This window comes from Ambystoma mexicanum, chromosome 1q (genome assembly GCF_040938575.1).
Source record: "Ambystoma mexicanum isolate Mex_15411 chromosome 1q, UKY_AmexF1_1, whole genome shotgun sequence".
In the NCBI taxonomy this organism is placed as follows: Eukaryota; Metazoa; Chordata; class Amphibia; order Caudata; family Ambystomatidae; genus Ambystoma; species Ambystoma mexicanum.
Window position 1 is genome coordinate 521,851,436 of NC_090922.1, and position 22,431 is coordinate 521,873,866.

At 44.2% G+C, this 22,431-nt stretch overlaps 1 protein-coding gene across 2 annotated transcripts in view; it reads right to left on the minus strand.

Annotated features, from left to right (window-relative positions):
• The window catches only part of LOC138530615 (cornifelin-like), a 134,552-nt gene that overhangs the window by 88,121 nt on the left and 24,000 nt on the right, over positions 1 to 22,431 (minus strand). For both annotated transcript variants that reach the window (XR_011284852.1, XM_069640924.1), the window contains exon 2: positions 12,987 to 13,180. Coding sequence is in view for 1 of the 2 variants with exons in the window: in XM_069640924.1 (XP_069497025.1) it covers positions 12,987 to 13,173 (187 nt within the window). In the remaining variant the exon portion in view is untranslated. The remainder of the gene's footprint in view (positions 1 to 12,986; positions 13,181 to 22,431) is intronic.

Consider the following 22,431-nt stretch of genomic DNA (forward strand, 5'->3'; position numbering starts at 1 on the left):
CATTACACTGCGGTGGGTGTGGCCAGGACCGAGGCTCTTGGGTGCACGCAAGAGGGTAGGCCTTGGCCACACCCACCACAACATAATGCAGCCATGCATGCCAACAATGTTACACTGGTATATGGATGCCACAAGTATGTTTATGGAGTCAGTTTTTTCACCTTCGCTCCATTGGGTAAGTTGATATAATGATACGTTGCTGCTTCGTCCAGTTACAACTGTGCATCTCTCCAAGGGTGGTCACATTTACAGAATGGTTGTGAAGGACATTTTAGACTTGTTAGAGCAGCAGAAGTGAGCTGTTAAGCGTACACCTCTATATGGTGTAGAGACTTTTGGCAAGGTCATTTTAGGCCCTCTTTGTTCATGAAAGGAAACATATTACTTTACAACTCCTTTACTGATTGTACTTGATTTCCAATGTCTGCTGTTTAGTGACCTGAACTGGTTGTGTTGCATGTGTGGTAGATTATGGCCATTGGTGAGAAGGTTTTGTTAGTAAGTGGTACCTGTCAGTGTGAGAAGGTTGTGCGCAGGCAGTTATTTTTGTTTTCCATCTGCATTACATGTTGAAAGCATTCTTATCATATATTGGGAATATGATTGTATATGTAAGGTGGAACGAATAACGGAATTGTAAGGCCTACACAATATGCTATGGTTTGCGTTTTGTGCCACTTGCTAAAATGCCATGGAATCTCAATTAGGTAGAGATACCTAGAGAAAGCGTTTGTTCAGGACTTGGTCTGGAATGGCATGATTGCAGAGAGTGCATGTATGTTGCCACATGTAGGATGTCTCAAAGATTTCAGGTATGGGTATGTTTTTGTTTCCCTATATTTGTACCAACTCCATGAGACCTTTCTCTGCATCCCCTTGTCTGTTTAACGTGGCTTTACCATTGTGGCACAGTAGTCCAATTACTGTCTTATTCCTGATATTCTATAATTGTTTGTAGGATTGTTTGCAGCACTTCTGTGCAGGAGTGCCATTTGTAAACACAAGTGGTGAGTGCTGTTTACAGAACTGTTTTCAACAAATGCTGGCATGTGTAATACATCATTGATTGCTACATTTGCATAGGAATGTATACCACTTGTATTGCAAAATTTGAATGGACCAGGTAGTTGTGTGTTTGAATACGTTCTCCTTAGTAGACTTTATAAACGAGCTTTTGTATACTACAATGGTGTGTTGCTAATAATCTCATACGGTGGAAGGTAATTTTTGAAGCAGGTTCAGAAATGCATCTTACCAAATGTCCTTGTACTGCTGTGTATTTGTGCACTGAACAGGAGTTAAGGGTTTGTAGTATATTAATTTGTCCTTTGTCGTTGCCTTTTATATGGTGGTCGAGGAACTGCTGCAATGACTTGATAGAGGTGTGCCGCCTGTTACACATTGATGTTTACTCTGGGTTGTATTTTGAAGGTGAAACTCCACTGCCTTTCACAACAGAGGTGCTTATGGAAACTGTGAGAGAATATAGTAAGAAAATATGTTTCTTACTGGCATACTAAGTGCATTTGGACAATACAGTACTTAAAAGGGTCGGGATGTGTTGGTAGGAAGACTTAGTGTGTATGTGAAATGGGATGACTTTGTATATGAACGGGAACTTGGCAGCATCAGTACTGTAGGTGAGGGGGCCAAGTGCTTCACTTGTGAGTGTGGCGTATGACGTGCAGTTTAGCAAGTGTGTGCATTGGTGTACGAGTATTTACTTTGCAAATGGGTTACTTGTACTTGTAGAAGGGTGAGAAAAAGTTTCGGAAAGGTGTTCAGCTTGGAAAGGATAATGTTTTTGTGTGTGAAATTTCATTACCTTTTCTGTGTATGTATGCTTTCTACATGAGTGGAGCAATTATTTCACTTGCTGGTTTTATTTATCCACATTTACGATTGGTAGCGTTGTGGATGCACCGATAAAATGTTCTGCTTTTATACGTAATGTCATATTCTGTGCAGTGTGCAAGGAAAGTGGCAGGCACCCTGTTCTTATGTATGCAATGTATGTAGTTGGTTTGCATTGGTAAGGTGCATTAGGTGCTGCTTTGCTGCAACCATTTTAGGAATGTTGTACGAGATACGTTAGTGCGGACAATAGTTGTACAATTGCCAGAAGAAAAGACGAAAATTAACTATTTGGATATTGCAGTGGTTTATATGAGTAAATGAAACATTTCAAAGCCCATACCATTGCACGTGGTATTTGATGGTAGGTGATGGGAGAAATTAGTGTATGTTTCTTGAGTAGCTCAGAGGCACTCATACCAGATGTGCAAAAGTACTGTATACAATATATTGATAAATGTCCTTTCTAGTGGTGGGTGCCAATGTGGATTAATCTGGATGCATACATTTTGCATACTTTTACAGACAGAAGTTTGTACTGCAGGTGCTTTACGATCACACTAGACTTTTACTGTGAGTGGTTTACGGTACATATGGCGTGTTGCATAATAATGATTTTGTTAGATGGCGAGGTCTTGGATGTGATTGGTAGATGCGTGTGTGACTATTTAATAGTACCCTATGAAGGAGTGCTGTCAAAAGAGTATTGGAAAGGGAAGAAGCACTGCCCCTGCTTAACTAGGGTGCAGTCCTCGCAGTAATTGGGGAAGCGCACATGTCACAGCCTGCACTTGTCAGCATGCTGGGCATGAAAATGTGACTGTGGGGAGTATCCAATCAGGTGGTGAGGGTGTGCCTCACTGGAAGGGGCGGTAACACTTTTTTTCATTGCTCTGTGTAGTGAAGATGGCAGAGATCGAGAGACGCACTGTGTTGCTCGTGGGTGATGCTTTTGTGCAAGATCTGCACAGGTATGCCATGAAAAGAGACATTGCTGAAAATTTCGATTTGGAAGGAGTGGAGGCTTTGTGGTGGGGGTGCGTGTGTGCAGCTTGGGCGCTGTGGTTGCACTTTGCAGACATGTGGCCACTGTCGCTACTGTTCACGTTGTCGTCGAGCACTATGGGGGCTTGCATTTGGGTTGCATGACTTGTGCACATTTGCTGCGTCAACTCAAGAAGTTGCAGAAAGCAGTGAAGCCGATTTTTCCCACTGACACAGTCCTTTTTTCATGTGTACCACCAAGAAGAGTATGGGATTATCCAAATGTAATTTGTCCGCAGGCAGAGGTCGGAAGGTGTCTAATTAACAGAGCCATGTTTGAATTTTTGTGCACAGCTGGGATGTTCTACTGTGACAGTGACATCCTTAATCCTAGAAATGTGTACTTTTTCCATGCAAATGGCATTTTATTGACCACCATTGGGAATGGAATTTTGGTTTACAATCTACAGGAATCTTTGAAGAGGTTACTGCAAGAATGTGAATGTAAAAAAAGAAGAAGAAAAGGAAAAGCTAAAAAAAACCTAAAAAGAAAGATGTGTGCTTGCAAGTACCTATATAAAAAAATGTTTAAAAAATGAAGGCTCTTTTCAGAGCCACCACTACAGACGAAATCTCCTACCCTGGTTGCAATGTGTTCCCCCACGCTCGTATACAGCACGATATGTCTGCCGATAGCGCTGTATTTGCAGAATCGCACATGCCTCATCCTAGGTTTTTGAGGAATGGTCAGTCAGGTATCTGGGTGTGGTGGGCAGTATTGCAAACTTGGCGATGTTCTCACTGCATTTAGGGTAAATCACGGAATCCTAGCGACTTTGTACTGTAAAAGCGGCTACTGAGAAATGTAGAGACTTTCTGGCATTGCTTTGGAAATGTACAGTTTTTTCGATTGGTTTGCAAACCAATACAAAAAAGTAGCTAGACTTGTTGATAGACGTGCATCTAAGTTGCCCCTTGTTTCTGTGTAAATAATCTGCAAACTGCACAAGTTGCATCGCATTTCTATCAAAAATTGGCACTTGCGTAATATTGAAAAAGTCTGGCACAAAAAAGAGGGAAGAGCCATTGCAAATGTGGCCCACTTTTTCATTGGTGCCCGAGAGAATTTTATGGCCCAGTTCAAATGCGACGCTCATCTAGCTGGGGGTTCTGCAGATCAGAAGCAGCTAGGTGAGGTGCTTTGGCAGAGCAGTGCATTGTGTCAGTGCTGGAACTGTCAAATTTTGGGCATTTTGAGGTTCCATTAGCGTTCAAAGGGCCAAATTAGTTTCTGGGTTGAAAGTGGACAAGGGCCCGGCAGAGGTTTTTGTAAATTTTTATTGATTTCCTCCACATTACACAGCCCCCGGTAGCGCCCGTCTAGTTATGGTTAAGTTGCTCATCTCATAGGAAGACCACTTTTTGGGCGGTTTATAACTTCACTCTCCCTGGACGAATTCATATAAAACTTTGGGAAAAAACTATATGGTGCACTCAGAATTTTTTTGCAACGTTGACTGAGGTTTCATGGAGGGGGGCTAAAGTTATAGAGAGGGGTCCCAAATTTTTTCCATACATGGAGAAAAACTGTGCACAGGCCTACAGGCCAAACGACTGGACGGATTTTCACCAAATTTGCAGCAGGAGTGGTGCCTTGGTCCAGAAAGTGGGCTTTCGTAAATTTGGTTTTAGTCCTGTACTTTTTTAAAAATCAGGTACAATTTACATGTCAAAAAATTAGTGATAACTGGCTCCACTTTGCGATCTCATTTCCCTGTTCGCTCCACGGTCAAAAGTCTGATTGGTTTGCAGTGTGGCATGATGTTGGTGGACATTGGACGTGCCTGGTGCTTGGCTGGAGGGAAGCGTGATGTGTGTCATAAGTTTGGGTAACGCCGCTAGGCTGTAGCTGAGGATAATGTGGCGCTTAAAGGGGCTGGAAAACATGCGTTCCTTCATATGGTGGTGGGAAGAGGGGATGGAAAGGGAGGAGGAGTGTATCTGTGCATACTGCAACTATTTGTGGGTACCTCCTCAGGCAACTAGCTTGTATGGTGACTGCAGGCAGGCTTTGTTACGGCACGATACGTCCTGAGGCAACCTGTTTGTGTGATGAGTGCTGGCAGGCTCAATCAAAGATAAGGAGTGGATTGCACAGAACACAAGCATTTTGGCATAGGGTGTTCTAGGCTTCTGTGTGTTAAGCCCCTAGCGCCTTCGATGTATGGCTAGACATGTGATCGTGCATTTCCGATATTGTGGCCATTGCGCACATTACTGCTTACTGTACTGTACTATGATGTATTGGTTCTAGTCCAGCCCCTTTGATGAGCAGCAATTACCCTCGAGATGGATGGGGATGCAGACCTTACTCATATATCAATAATAGAGCTGACTCAGGAAGTTGTCAAAAGGAAGACTGTTTTAATATCAATTATCTAAAACAGGGAGCATAACGAACATCAACACAAACACTCAATCTTCAAAACTCAAAGTACTTTAAGAAGAAACTGTACATTTATAAGCAAAATGTGTCATCAAAGACGTCTAAATCACGTGTGTACTAACGTCATCCTACGTGGCAAGCTACAAAAACGTATGTGCATGGGCTATTGGTTCAGAGTGAACGTCTAAGTATATGATCCATACTATTCTAAAAAGTGTAACTATGTGATTGGTTGCTTAACATCAGGTGGGGCAACTAAGCCCCCCTCTAAAAATGACCACTATGAATGTCACTAAATACACAACGTCCCATTGGTTTAAACACTATAGGACCCCTGAATAAGCAGGTCCTCTACAATTGGTTGTCACTCTATCCATCTTCAGTACTTTTCCACCTTCGTTAGCAGCCTGCAGGTTGGTAATCCAGATGCTCGCGAGGTTGCCTTAACTTTAGTTTCCCACCAATTAGCATATCAATCCATCATCACTTCTGTGGTCTACTGTCAATTAGGCCTTTGAACTTCGTCCTTGAGAGTGTCCTTAGCTCTGAGAAAATTAGGGAGTACGAAGCACAGTCTGCCTTCATGCGTAGGTGTGACCTTCTTGTTCATCCAACTTCATGCTTCCATGTGATTAGAGACCATATAATTGAGCCTTTTCATGTATTTAATATTCTGTTCTAATAGACCTCTGACGTCTTCCCTGTTATGTTCATTCCTTTTGAACAGGAGGTTTGTTCTTTCACACGATTTTGTATCTAAAGTCAGTTTACTCCAGTTTTGATAAGACCTTGGCTTCTTGGCTTGCTCAGCCTTGCCTTTCACTGATACTCGGCTTGTAATTCAATTTCTGCTTTTTTAACTGTGACACACCTGAACTGAGGCCGTCTTGCTCATATCCAACCTGCTATAATATGTTTAGTGGAAACATTAATAATTATCTCATTCCTATGTATGCATACATTGGCGCATGCTGCAATCCATTCACTATAAGCGTAGAGCTAGCTTCACGATTACATTGCTGCTTGCGTTTCTTCTGCATGTGTACACGTGTAAAATTATTTGATATCTTCATCTGTTTCTGTGGCATACGTTTCTTCACCTTGAGCCCAAGATGTCACTTATCCTTATTACTTTCTTGATGCCTTATAGAATACCTGCATTCTCTGGTCACTGCATCCTTTTATGTACTTCATCTTCAGCTCCATGTTACATATACTTGGCAATGGCTAGTGATACTACCATTCATCCTTGCCGTTTATTGGTTCTGCTTCTTCAGGGATTTCATTCAGATGGCCATCATATTTCTTTGTATGCAGATAAGGTTTTCTCAATGAGTACCTTGACTCCAGATTCTCTCGGGTACTGGCCCTGGACTGAGTCCATATTGTGCTCTTTGTCAATCTAACTGTTCTGTATATGTCACATACTCTGGTTTCCAACATATAGGTAAAAGGGGCGGGTCGTTTGAGGTTGGGGTACTTGGCTCCTTCTCTACAATAGACTGCTGAGAACAGGAGCAATGTTGTGAAGATTTTGTGGTTTGGTTGGCAGTAGAAAAATACTATGTGAGTGGAAGTGGGTAGAGGTGCTGGAGCTGTGCTATGTTTGTGGATTCTGCTAACTACCTACAGCTTTCAATGCATGGCAGCACTATGGTGCGTCGGTTGGGTAGCAGTGCCGGTGGCTGTATTACAGTTGTGGTATCTAGCCACAAGTTGACATGCATGGCTGCATAACATTGCTGTGGGTGTGGCCAAGATGTAGGCACTTGGGTGCATGGCCAAAGGCCGTAGGCGTGCTGGTGGCTGTATAACATTTGTGAGTGCTGGTACCTGGCCACATGTTGACATGCATGGCTGCATAACATTGCGGTGGGTGTGTCCAAGGCCTAGGCTCTTGAGTGCATGGCCAAAGGCCGTAGGCCATGCACTCAAGAGCCTAGGCCTTGGCCACACCCACCACGACATTATGCAGCCATGCATGGCAACCCTCTGATACTGCTATATGGATTTTCTTTTCCGATTGCATAGAAGGTCTACATTTGGCTCAATTTATGTGTTGCACTGAAACCTATTTTACAATGAGCTCTTCCCCTGTTGATAGAGAGGTATGGCAGGGTTGTACAATGCGGCTACAGAAACAAAGTCAGGCGGCAACGTGTTATCATGTCATCGTACATTTCCGATGCAAAGTACTCCAGTTATGTACAAATTCCTCGTGCAGTAGTTGCAAGTAGGTTTTACATTGTTGCCTTGTATGTGTGGTGTGTCACCATTGTACATATTGTTGGTTGAATGGGTGTGGTGATTTTTGTTCCATCCTACAGTTTTGGGTCAATGCCTGGACATGATGGAGTCACCAGTCCTGCAGTGTGTCCACTGCGTAATGTGCTGGAATATTGTGTTTATAAAAGTGCATAGGGTTCCAGTGCCTGTTTTATGTGGTTGGGTTGTGGCTATTGTGCAGATTACAGAGTACTGCACAGTACTGTATTGTATTGGGTGTGTGTACTTAATAGACTGCTGTGAGCAGGAGCAATGGTCAGCAGATTTTGTGGTTTGGTTGGAAGTATGGTGCGGGGTTGGGTAGGAGTGCAGGTGGCTGCATTACGTTTGTGGGTTCTGGTACTTGGCCACATGTTCGCATGCATGACTGCATAACCTAGCGGAGGGTGTTCTCAAGGCCTAGGCTCTTGGGTACATGGGCAAAGGCCGTAGGCCACGCACCGAAGACGGTAGGCCTTGGCCACACCCACTGCAACGTTATGCAGCCATGCATGCCAAGAATGTGATACTGGTATATGGATTTTGTTTTTTAATTGTATAATGCCTGTACATTTGGCACTATATAATTCATGCTTAGCACTGAAGCCTATTGTACACTGAGCTTTTCCCCTGTTGATAGAGAGGTATGACAGGTTTCCATTTCCGCCACCATGCGGCTACAAAGGCAAATTTTAGGTGGCAATGTGTTGCCCTTTCATTGTGCATTTCCAATGCTACATACTCCACTTAAGTAGAACTTCTTTTTACGTACATGGAGCATTTGGTACACTGTACATGGTGCACTGAATGTACAGCTGACACAATATATGCATGTACATTTATGGCCCCTATCTACTATTTATATGTGCAGTGAGTTATGAATCAACAGTGTATGTTGGCAGACTCTGTGTGCAATGGGTGCGCATATGTGGGTTTCAGGGCCATCTAATGGACTTTAGTGCCTTTGGGGAAGGAGATTTTTGGGGCTATACTTTATTAAAAGGAAACTAATTCCTTTTACAACTGTTTCAAAGATTGTACATGCTTTCTAATGTACAAAGCGTAATGACCTGGCCCGGTTGTGTCGCTTGTGTGGTACATTACGGCGATTGGTGTGAAAGTTTTGTTGCCACATGACAGGTGTCCGTGTGTGAAGGTAGTAAGGTTGCAATTACTTTTTTTTTCCCCTTCCGCATTGTTCGTTGAAAGCATTCATGTTATGTGTTGCCTATAGTATTGTATATGTTAGGTGGAACGATTATCGGAATTGGAAGGCCTATACAATATGTTATGGTTTGCATTTTGTACCACCTGCTGAAATGAAATAGAATCACAGTTAGGTTTAGATACAGGGAAAAAGCGTTCATTAGGGACTTCTTCCTGAATGACATGATTGCAGAGAGTGTATGTATGTTTCTACATGTAGGAAATCGAAACGATTTCATTTATGGGTATGTTTTTGCTTTCCAATACCTGCAGTAAGAACATTACCACTTCCTGTTGATTTATTTGTCTATTTAACGTGCCTGTTTTGCATTGCAGCACAGTACTCCAATTCCTGCCTTATTTCTGAGCCCCTGTAACTGTTTCCAGGACTGTCTGCAGCATTTTTGTCCAGCCCTATTGTTTGTAAACACAACTGGTGTGAGCCGTCTCAATACATGCTTTAAAAACTTAGTGCCATTTACAATACCCCATTGCTGAGTTCCGATGTCGATGAATCTGGATGTAGAAATCTTGGATAGTTTCCCAGAACTGTGTACTGGGATCGCACAAGACTTGCACTCTGAATGTGTAACGGCATATATCAAGTGTTGTACAGAACTGATAGTGTACATGGAGAGGTCTTCAATGTGATTGGTGTATGTGTGTGTGACTACCAGTAACCAATGAGGGAGTGCTGGAAAGAAGCTAGTGGAAAGGGAAGAAGGCCTGCTCTTCCTTTACTGGGGGCGCGGCCTTCGTGGTACTTAGGGAAGCGCACCTGCCACAATCTGATCTTCTCATCATGCTGGCCAATGGGAATGGGACTGTGGGTATTATCCAATCGGTTACTGAGGGTGTGGTTCACAGGAAGGAGCGGTAAAACTGTTTTTCATTACTCTGAGTAGTGAGGCCAGCTGACATGGAGGGACGCACAGTGTTGATTTTGGGTGATGCCTTTGTGCTAGATCTGCACAGCTGTGCCCAGGAAAGAGACTTTCATGGCGATTTCGGTTTGTAAGGAGTGGAGGCATTGTGGTGCACTGTCGATGTCTGCAGTTTCGGCGTTGTGCTTGACTTTTGCAGAGAAGTGGCCAGTTTTGCTACGAATCATGTTGTAGTCATGCACTATGGCGGCATGCATTTGGGTTACGTGGCTTGTTCACGTTTGTTCTTATATATAAAAAACGAAAAGAAGGTGTTTCTCTAGAAGCACTTACAAAAAACACAAAAAAGGCTCCTTTCAGGGCCACCACTAAAGACGAAATTCTCTACCCTGGTTGACATTTGTTCCTCCACGCCAGCACACAGCATGAAAGCCACATCTGGAGCTTTTGAGGATGGTGGGCATGGAAATGGGACTGTGAAGGCTAAGGGATTGTGCAATAATGTTTCTGAGTGTGGTGTCTACGCAGAAGAGTGTCGTACAGAACTGATAATGTTACATGGAGAGGTCTTTAATGTGATTGGTGGATGCATGTGTGACTATTTAACAGTACCCAATGAGGGCATGCTGTAAAGAAGATAGTGGAAAGGGAAAGAAGGACTGCTCCTGCTTTACTGGGGTGCAGCCCTCGTGGTACTTGGGGAAGCGCACGTGCCACATCATACCATTTTCAGCATACTGGCCATGGGAATGGGACTGTGGGGATTATCGGTACTGAGGGTGTGGTTCAAAGGAAGGGGCGTTAATACTTTTTTACATTACTGTGTGCAGTGAGCCGGGCTGACATGGTTCCCATTAGTTGCAAAGGTAATGTAGCAGAGCAGAATTGGTCTGAAATCAATTAAAGCTCAAAGCAATGTGGCCCGCTACTCTGTTCTGAAAGGCTACAAACAGAATGTGGAGCAGCTTTGGGGTGTGGCCTTTTGTAGGGCTGCTGTGGAGCCCTTGCAAGCAGAAAAGAGGCCTAAATTGTTCAAACAAATACATACATGTGCAATAGCACATTGCGGGATGTTTGTAAGTGTGCACTTTCACAAGTACACTCCATACATTGCAGAACACTGTACTTTAGCGCTGTCCAAAGGTCCGGATCGTGTCTGCCAAATAAGGGCGCACGCACAGCGTGGGTGCGGTCTCATGGTGACGTCACGAATGTTCTTGATTGGGACAGCTGTCCGCAGGATGTGTTTTGGGTGGAAAACTTTGTGCGCATGTGCATAGGTGTCCTACGGACACCGTTGGGATCTGTGGACTGATTAATAGTGCGACACACGTGGGCCATCCATTTTGGGACAAGCTGGGTGTTTGTAGGGTACAGGAGGTGGGATGTTTATGTGTATAGCTACCTGCAGTGTATAGCTACCTGCAGGACGTGGGTGGCAGCCTCAAACTATTTAAAGTCAGTCAGAAGTCGAAATACTTAAAGTCCGTCAGAAGTTTCTTCGCATATGCTGGACAGGGGTAGTGTTACATGCGCGTAGTTGTGCAACAGACAAACGGCCACTGCCACAACTAATTATAGGTGGTTTATAAGATGCAGACATGCGGTTTGTACTGGGGTCATACGGATGCCTCCATTGTGATTGCGGATAGGCCGGGCAGGTTCGGTGTCCGTAGGACACCTCCCGTTTTGTTAATTGTGGTCATTCCCAAAAGTACTGTGCGCCGATAAGTCATAACGGCATTTTTAAAACAAAAGCAAAGCCACATATACACTCAGCAACAATTTACATATCAACCTTTATTTCCACACATTCATAGATAGTATTAGGTAAGGGAAGGGGTAGCAGAAGTGGATATATATGCTGGGGAATTGGGGATTTGTACAAGTTGGTCGTGAGGGGAGGAAGTGATTGAGGTCTCTTCATAACGTCTCTCATCACACAGAATTTGAGGGGATGGTGACCTGTGAAATGGTTAAGGGTTACACTTGCAGGTTGGCCAGTGGTATTTCATTTTGTCCATAATATGTCCTTGTACTGAATCTTTTAATGCGGCAAAATTGTTCAGCAATTCTTCCATTTTGGCTTCCATGCTGTCCAGTTTGCTATTTGCAAAGTTTCTATCCTTTTCTGTGCCCGTAGGCTGTTGTGGAAGGGGTGCCAGTTATGCTGCATTGCTTTCCTTTCTAATATGTTGTCATAAAGAAACAGAAATCTGTTAGGTGTACATGAAACAATCCAAATTAAATATTTTACGTTTCAGAATGTGATGCGTACCAATGGGGTTACTATCGTGACTCATCAGTCAGGGAAATTCTCATCCAGCCATTCTAAGGTGCTTGCCATTGCTCCGTTAAAAAAGAAACATCATGCTTATCTACTATAGTACACTGCACCAACTGTGCAATTAGCAGACAAACTTTAGTGTGCTTACTACGTTGTAGTGACGTTCTGGTCTTAGTGCAATTCAGTCTTTACTCTGGCCTTTTGTTCTTCGTTCCTATGTAAAGCAGCAGTGCGGTAAGATTGTTGAAGGCAGACGTCACTTCTCTTGTTGGTGCATTCCGTTATGGTGTACTCCCTATGCCTTTGGTCTGTTTGTTTCATAAGTACACAGTTCTTAGACCTACTCTATTTTCCCTTGCAATTCCCGTACTTAGTGCTGTTCGTATATGTTCCTTGTGTTTGCTGAATGGTACCACTATGTAAGAGAACCACTGCCTTCCTCAACAGGTTGGATGCCACCCAATGTTTGCGACCAGACGCATAGTCAACGACTGCTGAGCGCAGTAACATGGTGCCAGCGGGTTCAGTATGTTGTACGGTACATCTTTACAAACTAAGGGTATCCTGGTAAAAACCTATGAAATTCAGTGAAAAAACATTGTTAAAAACATTAAGGGTAAGTTGCGTTACTAAAAACATATCAAATTAATTGAAAAAACGTTGTTAAAGGGACGTTATGGTTAAGTAATGCTAGTAAAAATCTATCAAATTCAGTGAAAAAACGTTCTTAAGGGAACGTTATGGTTCCGTTTGTGTAAACAAAACCTATCAAAGTCAGTACAAAAATTTTGTTAAAGGGGCATTATAGTAACTTTGGACTAATAACAATCTATCTATATTATGGTTACAAGTAAAACCGAAAACCCCCAGAAATTCACCAGTTATGTTAAGCTAAGCAACCATAACCCGCGCCACCCTGTGCACTCCAAGGACTACCACCCATGACATCAAAGATGACATCGGAAATGTCGTTGAACTGGGAGCAGCTGGCATGTTCTGAAATTCTTTAATGCACAACACATTGTATATAATTTCTAATATGACTTCCAATATGACTTACACACTTCTATGTCATCTAGGCAGTCAAAGAGATTCGTGCTCCAGCTGTTGAGTGCCTCTGGTTGGTTGTTTCCTTTTCTTTGGGGCTGCAGGACAATTGTTTCTCCCTGACAACCATTTTCAGTGTTCTGGTAGGACATGGGCATTTCATCCTGGAGGGGGATTTTTGAATCCTCCTGGTACGACATTCTGCACCTGTGAGAATGAATGCCATGGGAAAAATTGAGTTAAAGCAATATAACATTGGAAATCTCACAGCAATTACATAACTGTAGATTAAGGCCAAAGTCAGCAGACAGTACACCAAGCAAACAATCGTTCAACAGAGAAAAACCTCCATCCTACACAATGAATATTTGTGCTCAAACTTCTAGCATCTATGATGGCTACCACGCAAGAGTACAAACTCAAACAACTCCCAAGCGACAATGGCAAATTAACAAATAAAGCATGCAGACCCGTGGACACAGAGATAGCAGAAGGTGGATCACAGAGGAGCCAGCCATATGAGACAGGGGCATGGTGCCAAGCAATGACCATAGCTCTGTAGCAAACCCTTATCCATCACAAACAAACCAGCAGAACCTATAGAAAAAGAGAGATCCTCAGTACACTGGATGATAGAGTAAGCAAGAACAAAATATGAAATTGAGATAACCAACCCACTCACTGCTCGCAAGCTCGTGGTTATATGGTACAAAATAACCCACTGGGCATTGAAAGCTCTGGGCCCTGGAATATGTAGAGTGCTTTGAGCACTTTGGTATAGTAGCAATATGATGGGACAGTGGGGGACACATACTTAAACAGTTGTGCTCACACAACCAAAGGTCCCAGAAAGTGCATCCACCATTGCGGGCTGGTGGCTCAAACCCCATGTGATCTGGAAACCAATTATTTATAAGGCAGAGCACAACAAGCCTTTTGGGTGTCCAGGTAAAGAGTGGTTGTCCAAGTAAAATAACTCTTAGTCTTGCTCACCCTGCTTGCACTCGGCTTACAAGATGACTGCCACCACTAGCAGGCAAGTTCTATGACTGCAAACTTCTACACCTTTGTCCTTCTCCTCCTCCTCCTCCTCCTCCTCCTGTCCAACCCCCAAACCAAACGTGGACCCACTTGCTAACTTACAAGACTGACCCAATGGCATTCCACTAAACTGCTTTGGGCACCACTAGCCTCATTGCAATTAGTGTTTGATGCAACCAGTCTATTCAATATTTTTGGTCACTATGTGTCTGTTTCTATTTATTGTTGGTCACTGGAAATTCTTTTCGAAGTGCACCTTGCGACTCCATGCAAGCCAACATAGAGAGCTAACCCTTCCCCTCTATCGAAGGCTTGGGGCCATAGGACGTCCTGCTACAGGCTTCAGCCACTGCAGCAGCAGAGCAACAGGTTTCAGGTCCTGCATCCATTATTAAGCTAAGTAGGAACTGCACATTTGTTTGTGATGTCTTGGGAGCTCATATCCCAAAAGTGAGTGCTGACAAATAATGTGTCCCTTTAAAGCCATGCACAGAGGTTCTCGCTGTATCCAAGGTGTTCCCATCTGGGGTTTCTTAGTTTAGATATTGGTGCCCTGACCAGAATCAAGCAATGATTTTTACTAGGTTAAATACAGACCAATGTACCCTTCTGTTGGTCCTCCATGGACTCATGGAGTTCTGTGCTACGAGCCACTGCTGACCTGGCATTAATCGGGGCAGCCTTAATAGCTCCTTTCCCATCGGACATCAGGAGCTCTTCCTCATCTGTTCTCAAAAGCCCTAACGTGCATATTTTATTAAGTGCCCGGAGAGAGAAAAAAACCCTTATCATTCTTCAGAGCTTGCACGGCTGAGCTCCCATAGTGAAAAGGCATGAGGACAACACCAATTCTACAAAAGAGTATGTTGAAAAACCAAAAAGGAAAGAAAGACACTACTTGGCAGACAACCAAAGAAGAGTCCCCAGAATCGAGTCCCCCAACAAACCCCCAGGTCCCTGAGATGTTCAAATAATCGAAGCCTGAATATGTAAATGTATCAATGAGTCTCAACTACTGTGAACATTCTACATTAACAGTACGCAATTTAAATCTGCTTTTTCTACAATTCCCATATTGAAATGCTCAACAAATAAAAAACGTGCAAGATAAAACCTGCACAGATTAACAAAATAGCAGTGCTTCACACTGACCTATTACGGTTATACCGGCGGCGCAGAGGGCTTACGTTACAGGCAGATGAGCTTATGTTGGCCTGTTTGTATGTAGGCCTGGCCTCTGGCCTTCGTTGGCCCATGCCTGCCATAAAGCACTTATCATTTCTTTCCCCCAGGACTAATATCCATCTGTCCTTATCTTCCTTGAGCAGAGCGTATAACTCTGCCCCCTCACTCATGTGGTAGTCTCATGTGGCAGTTTCCTGTAACTTTTCAGTTAGATCCTGGACTTCACCAGGAGTTGAATTTCAATTCCATGTATTTTTAAGAGTTGACTTCCACTAACAGGGTAATTTGGCTTCACAGTGGCCATCTGTTCACCTCATAAACCCTTAGTTTGGCACATGCTACATCCCTTTTCTTGGCTCTGTGAGCTTCATGGACATTCCCTGATATTCAGATAACAGTAGGGGGAGGTGTGCAGTGCATGGGCCTACATATCTCATGAGAAAATGTCTTTTGGGCTAAACACAGTTTTTCTATATGGACAGAAAACTGGTCTGTTTGAATTTTGCCATTCCTTTACTCATGAGGCCTGCTTTAATATCTTGTATCAGGCCATTAATGTCCAACTTCACGTTATAACATACATTTGAAGGGTTCAGACCAACAAGTTTCCACTGTAAACAGTTTATTTCTACCCAAACTGCAACATGTTTTCATTTCTATGGTGATTTTGAAAAATGCTTTTCAGTGTCTCAATATCCTGTAATGGAAGATCAATCTCATTTCTTTTCAGCCTTGTCATTCACATACATGGTGAACTTAATTTTAATCTTCCTGTTTCTGACAACACTGTTGGTGTATTTGGCAGGGTTGAAATTTCCATGCTGGCTTTCCGGTCTGCTAGTCAACAGTGTACTTTCAAATTACAGGAAAGTATTTCTGCATTATTAGGCCCCAGTTAGGAACACACAAGTTCCTTTTGTCCTTGGGGCTGCATTTAAACCACATAATCTTGGAAGGATGTGTTGTGGTCTGGATGGGGTTGTACTGGTTGGGAATGGCCAAAGGGATTAGCATGGCCAGGGGCAGTCAATGGGTGGGAAAATAACCAGACAACACACAGGGGTTGTCTGTCCCTCCTCACCTCCCATATTCCTTCTTGCTGTACTACAGTGAAATTGTTTGGCCTTATAGGTAGTGCCTTAGCGCCACCTAACACACAAAATAAAATACAGCCACAAGGAAGTGTCGTTTTAGATGCAGGACACAGATTAGTAGCCGTATGAAGAAGGTAAACATACTCCAGCATAAACAGAGGACTCATATTAGGAGAATGTAAAAGTGCTCAAGCATGTAGACAGATTGGAATCAATGGGAAAGGTACACATATCATTGCATAGAAGAGATACTGGATAAAATTAGCAGCTACCCGAAAGGTGCACGCATGGTAATATAGACAGATTAGAAGAGAGCTAAGGTTTACAAGCGTTACTGTCATTAGTCAGCGAAGAAACACATGGCTGCGTTGCATGAAATATATCAAGGCAACTATTATTATATATGAAGCACCACTACAGCTAGTTAAACCATGACATAATGAAGCCCATACCCTGAGAACTAAATCACTCTACGGGGCTTTTAACTTGATCTTTTTTTTATAGAAAATGTCAATTTTGACAGGTCAGGCACCAAAAGATTAAATGAGTTACCCGGGGTCACACCTGTTGTTTATGATGTTGAGCTTGGATTGGAGCCAATCTGCAACTTCATGTTTCCCAGTCTTCTCATAGAGCAAAGTACAATTATGTTTGAATATTTGACTTTCATGAACTACAATAATGCCCTGTTTTGTGAAAACCTGGAAAGTACACAACTCACAAAATAACCCAAAATGGCATTTTAAAAAAAAAACTTTATACATGCATGTTCTGCAGAGGAGAATGATCCTGGCTTCATGGTCTCCATCATCAAGGCAGGTATATGATATGATATTATATGGCTTTTATAACGCGCCTGTACACAAGTGTTGCTATGTGCGACAAGACAAGGAAAGGGAAACAAAGGGAGGACATAATAAGGATCTTACTAGGCCTTGTGTCATTCAGATTGTGCAAGTGCAGGGAAGAGGGAAGAGGAGAAGTGCCAGGGGGAGGGGAAGGGGAAAGTGCAGTTAACTCACAAGTGCTGCCAGCAGGTGGCTCATAAGTGCAAAGAGAAGGGACTGTAGGGTTGCAGATACATACCCTTATGTGATAGGGAACCCGTAGGGAGTGCAAGGGAAACTGAACATGCAGGAGCCTGGGCCTGCATTCAGAGGGTGACCAGGTGACCAGCGCACAGAGCAGTCGGGTGCATCAGCAGGGGAGGGGAAGAGAGAAAGCAGAAGCGAAAAGGATGGTGTTGGGAGTTGCTTCTGGAACCGGAGGTGGTTCTGCTCAAGTTTGAGAGAGGCAGGGAGGCTGTTCCAGAGGGAGGCCCCAGCCGTAGAGATAGATCTGCCCCCAACACTCTGCTCGGAGAAGCGCCTGACCCTCAGAGAGTTGTATGTGGATGAGCGGAGAGCTTGCGAAGGAAGATGTTTTGGAAGAGAACGCTGGAGATAGAGTGGTCCCAGGCCTAAAACAGCCTTGTGGATGATGCAGAGGGTCTTGAACCTGATCTTTGAAACCACAGGGAGCCAGTGAAGAGATTTCGGAGCTGGAGAGATACAATCCCTGGGCTTGAGGCTAAGGACAAGTATCGCAGTCCTGTTCTGGATAAGTTGTAAAGGTCAAAGAGTAAAGGAAAGAAGATTTAGAAAGAGGCTTTTGCAATAGTCCAGCCTAGAGAGGACCAGAGCTCTGGAGACAGTGAGCTTCTGGGGGAAAGAAAGAAAAGCTGAAAGGGATCTAAAATGTTTGTCAGCAACATAGTGGCGCAGCTCCGGTGAACAGGCTTCTGAAAAATGCTCAAAAAACAAAAGGTGAGACAATTCAACAAACGTTTTCACTTTGTAACCATCAATCCACCCCATCATGTTCATTTGCACAGCACTCACCCGGTCAACCCAAGACACATTTTCTCTTTTATAAAATTCCCTGAACCTTTTAAGGTAATGGGTAAGTGTCTTGCCAAACTTGGCAATCAAAGCAGACCTCATGCACCAATACTGACCCCTTTCTTCCACACTCAGTTTCAGAATACAGTCATATCCAGTCTAAACAAACACTTAGCCCAATCTCTTTTATCAACATAATGGATTCCACAAGCCATCTCAAATGCTTTAATCTATTGGAGGATATCAGAACACTCCACATACACACCAACCAAATCTTTCATAAACTTGGTGGCTGGAGACCTGACACTCTCAACGGGTTTCGCTGAGGTTTCCATTCTAGCTTTCTCTAGCTGGATTCGCTGACATTCAGTGTCCTTGTCTTTGAGTTCAATTTCCCTATTCTTGAGTTCCACTTGCTGGACCAACTCCTCTTTATTAAGCTCATCTTCTATTTCCAACTTATTATATTCAAATGCCAATTTCATCCTTAATAATTCAAGTTCCGAGGTATCCCCTGAAGAAACATTGCTGGGGGTCGGAACAGAGGTAGCAGGAATGGTGGTGTTCCCAGAATCAGATTCAACAACACCTTCAGGGGTATGGCCCTCATTGGTTACACCCCACGCCCCCTTCAAGAGCTTCACAATCAGTCAGGTAGTCCACCAGGGCAGCAATCAGCCCAGCCCTAGACTTATCCTCAAAGCCCAAATCCCTGCCTTCATAAGCACTCTGGAAAGCCCATAAACTCATCCGCGTCAATTTACCATTTGCAATAGATTCCATTGCTTGTAATGTAGTTATTTTATACACAACTAAACCTCAATCTAACAAAAATAAATCTGAATATGTTCTGTAATATCTATTCTGTCTACTACATTATGTTTCAAGTCACTGCTCAAACATAGTAAATAGAACAGTGCTTATATTTTTGCTCTAGTGAACACCTTTTTAGATAATACAAATTGGTGCTACTCCTGTTTGCTCCATTCCCACTTACCAAAGCAGTTAAATTGGTGCTAAATGTATTTGCTTCACTAAATTGCACAAGAACAAAGCTTTGATAATCTGGCCCCGGATGTTATTATCCCAAAAGCATGTATACACAGGCAAGTTTATCAACCTCAGCCACATGAAGGCATGAGTCTTCCTTGCTGGAATTTGGTACTGTGATCTGGCATATGAACGCAAATGTACTAGACTGAACATCTTCGGAAAAATCGTGGCACTCAAACGTATCAATACGCATTTCGATTTTCAGGGTTGCACATGATCAATTTATTCCCCACGCAAGTGTGAGAACGCTACGGGAGGGCCGGGGGCGGAGGTCCTACAGTGAATGGACAAACAGACTGACTCGCAAAAGAAATTGGTTTTTAATAACTTTATTTATACATTTCACATCTCAAACAGGTACACATCATTGTTGTAACACATGAAAAAACCAGATACCTCTCAATTTCAACCCAGCAGGTGATACTTCATTATTCCCAATACTACAGTAGGGCTTTCAGCAATACATATGGCCACGGCCAAACATACCCCCTTCCCCATTGACCAGGGCCCATACATGTTTAACAAACACCCAGAGCATTCATTCCGGATGCCATACCACGTTGCAGGTCCAGCACATCCTGCCTTTGTGCGTTTAGATATACTACAAAAGGTGTCCAAATGTCACGTGGTATGTTTGCCCCGGTCAAAAATGCACTGTATTTGTGGTCCATATTGCAGAACCACGGCATCTCCATTAGCCCCATTTTTGGCATAGGCGAAGTAGAGCCAGTCCACCTGGTCAGGAGACAGAGCTGCACCAGTATCACACTAGTAGCTAGCAATTTGCGATATCCCTTCGGTAGGACTGATAACCAGCCAAACATACAACAAAATTGTTCACATGGGACCTCTTATCCCAACATCTCCGTAAACACCTTGGTCAACCCCTTTCAGTATTCAGATATGTGAGGGCATGACCACAACATGTGGATTATGCCAGCCAACACTCCCGGCACAGGGGGCATCTATTGTCATTAGTGGGAGCAAACAACCCAAGATGCGCTAGTGTCATGTATGCCCTATGTAGCATCTTGAACTGTATCAGTTTAAGCCTAGTGCTGGTAGACCTCAACTGCGTACATTCACACATGATTGCCCAATGCTTATCTGAAAATGCAGCCCCTGCATCGGCTTCCCATTTTACCAGGCAACTCAGCAGTGCCCTGGCCGTTCCTTCCATTAACAACCGATAAATATTCAATACATCAGGTCTCACATTAGCTGAATTAACGAGATATTGCAACAATGGAACCGTCGTTGGCTCCCCCAGGAAGGAGGGGCACCATGCCCTAAACGCTGATCTAATGCGATAATATTGGAACCTAGTCCTTTCCCATCCTCTCCGCAAATTGTGCAGAGCTGCCAAACACACCCTCCGAGAACATGTCCGACATGTAGTGTATCCCTATGTTTTTCCATTTAATAGCTAAAGCGTTCGTCACAGGACGAGCGCAGGGTCTCAATATTCCATATCTTGAATGACGAGGCGTAGAGGAGCTGTACCTTCAAAAGCGCTACAGCTCGCATCCATACTGGGTCGAATTTGCATTTGTTGTGTGCTACTAGAGACACCAGCATGCTCTGTAGCAAATATGGGCAGATCAAATGCTTCTCCAACCGCACGTGCGGATGTGCGCCAGCGCTCCGGCATCCAGTACTTAATAAAGTGAAGCTGTGCCACTAAGAAATACATTTCCATATTGGAGGCACCCCGTCCCCCATCTGCATACTTAATCCACGAGTCCTTGGGGTGCCACTTTGTGATGATGGAAATACATTGGAGGGACAGGGCCTCCCTGTCCTTGTCCTGTAGTCCTTTTTCGTATGTGTTCTGTATTGTTTTCTGGCCAGGAGTCCATGTGGCACTCCTGGCTGTGCAGCTCTTCCTCATTTTGGTTTGGTGTACAGACCCTTGGGAGACCCCTTTTAGCGCCCATGGGTGGCGGAACAACCCTGTGCCCTTAGTGTATGTTTTTGGGCACCTGTGTGTGACACACAGAGCAGGGTATGGGCTGGTGGCATTTTGGGATGCCCAGGCCCTGTCATTGGAATCAGTGGATTCCTGACAGGAACCAAGATGGCCTCTTGCTTTCTATCGCCTGTTACCTTACTTTTCCCGAATCCTAGGAAGCCCAGACTCTGTCCCTTCCCCCTGACTGGCTGTTGGGGGGGGGGGAGTTCCATATATGGTGTTGTGGGGAAGTCCAGGCCAGACTGGCTGGAGCCTTCCCAATGACTGTATGTTGTGGGCACGCCCATGGGGTGCTACCTGGGTGAATGGAGTGTGTGACGATTACACATTCTGTTTTATGGGTATCTACTATCTGGTGTTTGACACAATGGGCCTCATTACGAGGTTAGAGGTAGCCATGGTGCTAAAGGTACCCCCTTACCGCTTTCCGGGTCCGGGTTGTCGGAATAGGGACTTATCGGGTCATTCCAACCTTGGAGGACCCGGTAAGTCCCCATTCTGAAAACCATTCCCCATTCCCATTCAAACCCCCATAGTGCTCAATGGGAATGGGGAAGGAACTAATAACGGGCCCGCAAATAGCAGGCCCGTTATAAACTCCATGGTCCCTTAGCGGCTCCTGCTAAGGGCGGCTGGTAAAACCAGCCGGCCTTAGTGGGACCCGCTAAGGGACCTCGGGATACGGAGGTAAGGGGTTACCGGCACCGGCATCCTTACCAGTGCCGGTAACCCCTGACCTCCAACCTTGTAATGAGGCCCAATGCCTGAGGCAGCCCTCTCCGAAACTGGTATGAATGCAGTGTGTAGTGCTGAATGGCAGGATGCTTGTCCGGATCCACATTCTGTGTTGTGAGTGTCTGGATGGAGAAGAATGGCCTGAATGCATTGTGCGCCTGTTTGGCTGCCTGAGAGCCTGAATGCCCTTCTGAGTGATGGGTTTCCTGAGTGTGACCCAGCAGAGTGAATGGGAGATCAACAGTATATCTGGGAGCCTCTCACTGCTAGAAATCGTTCAGAAGCTGAAGTTGAAACTGATGCTCAACTTTGAAGCCCACTGGAAGAAGAAGAACTGCTGCTGCTGTCCTTCGCTAATCTGAAAGCTGCTGTGCTTCAAGGAACTGATCCAAGAGAGGACCTGGCTAGGAGATCTCTTCCAGAGCTACGAGGGACCATAGTGCTCTAGCTGACCTTTGTCAAAGATCCCTGGTAGACAGACCTACAAAAAGCTGCCGA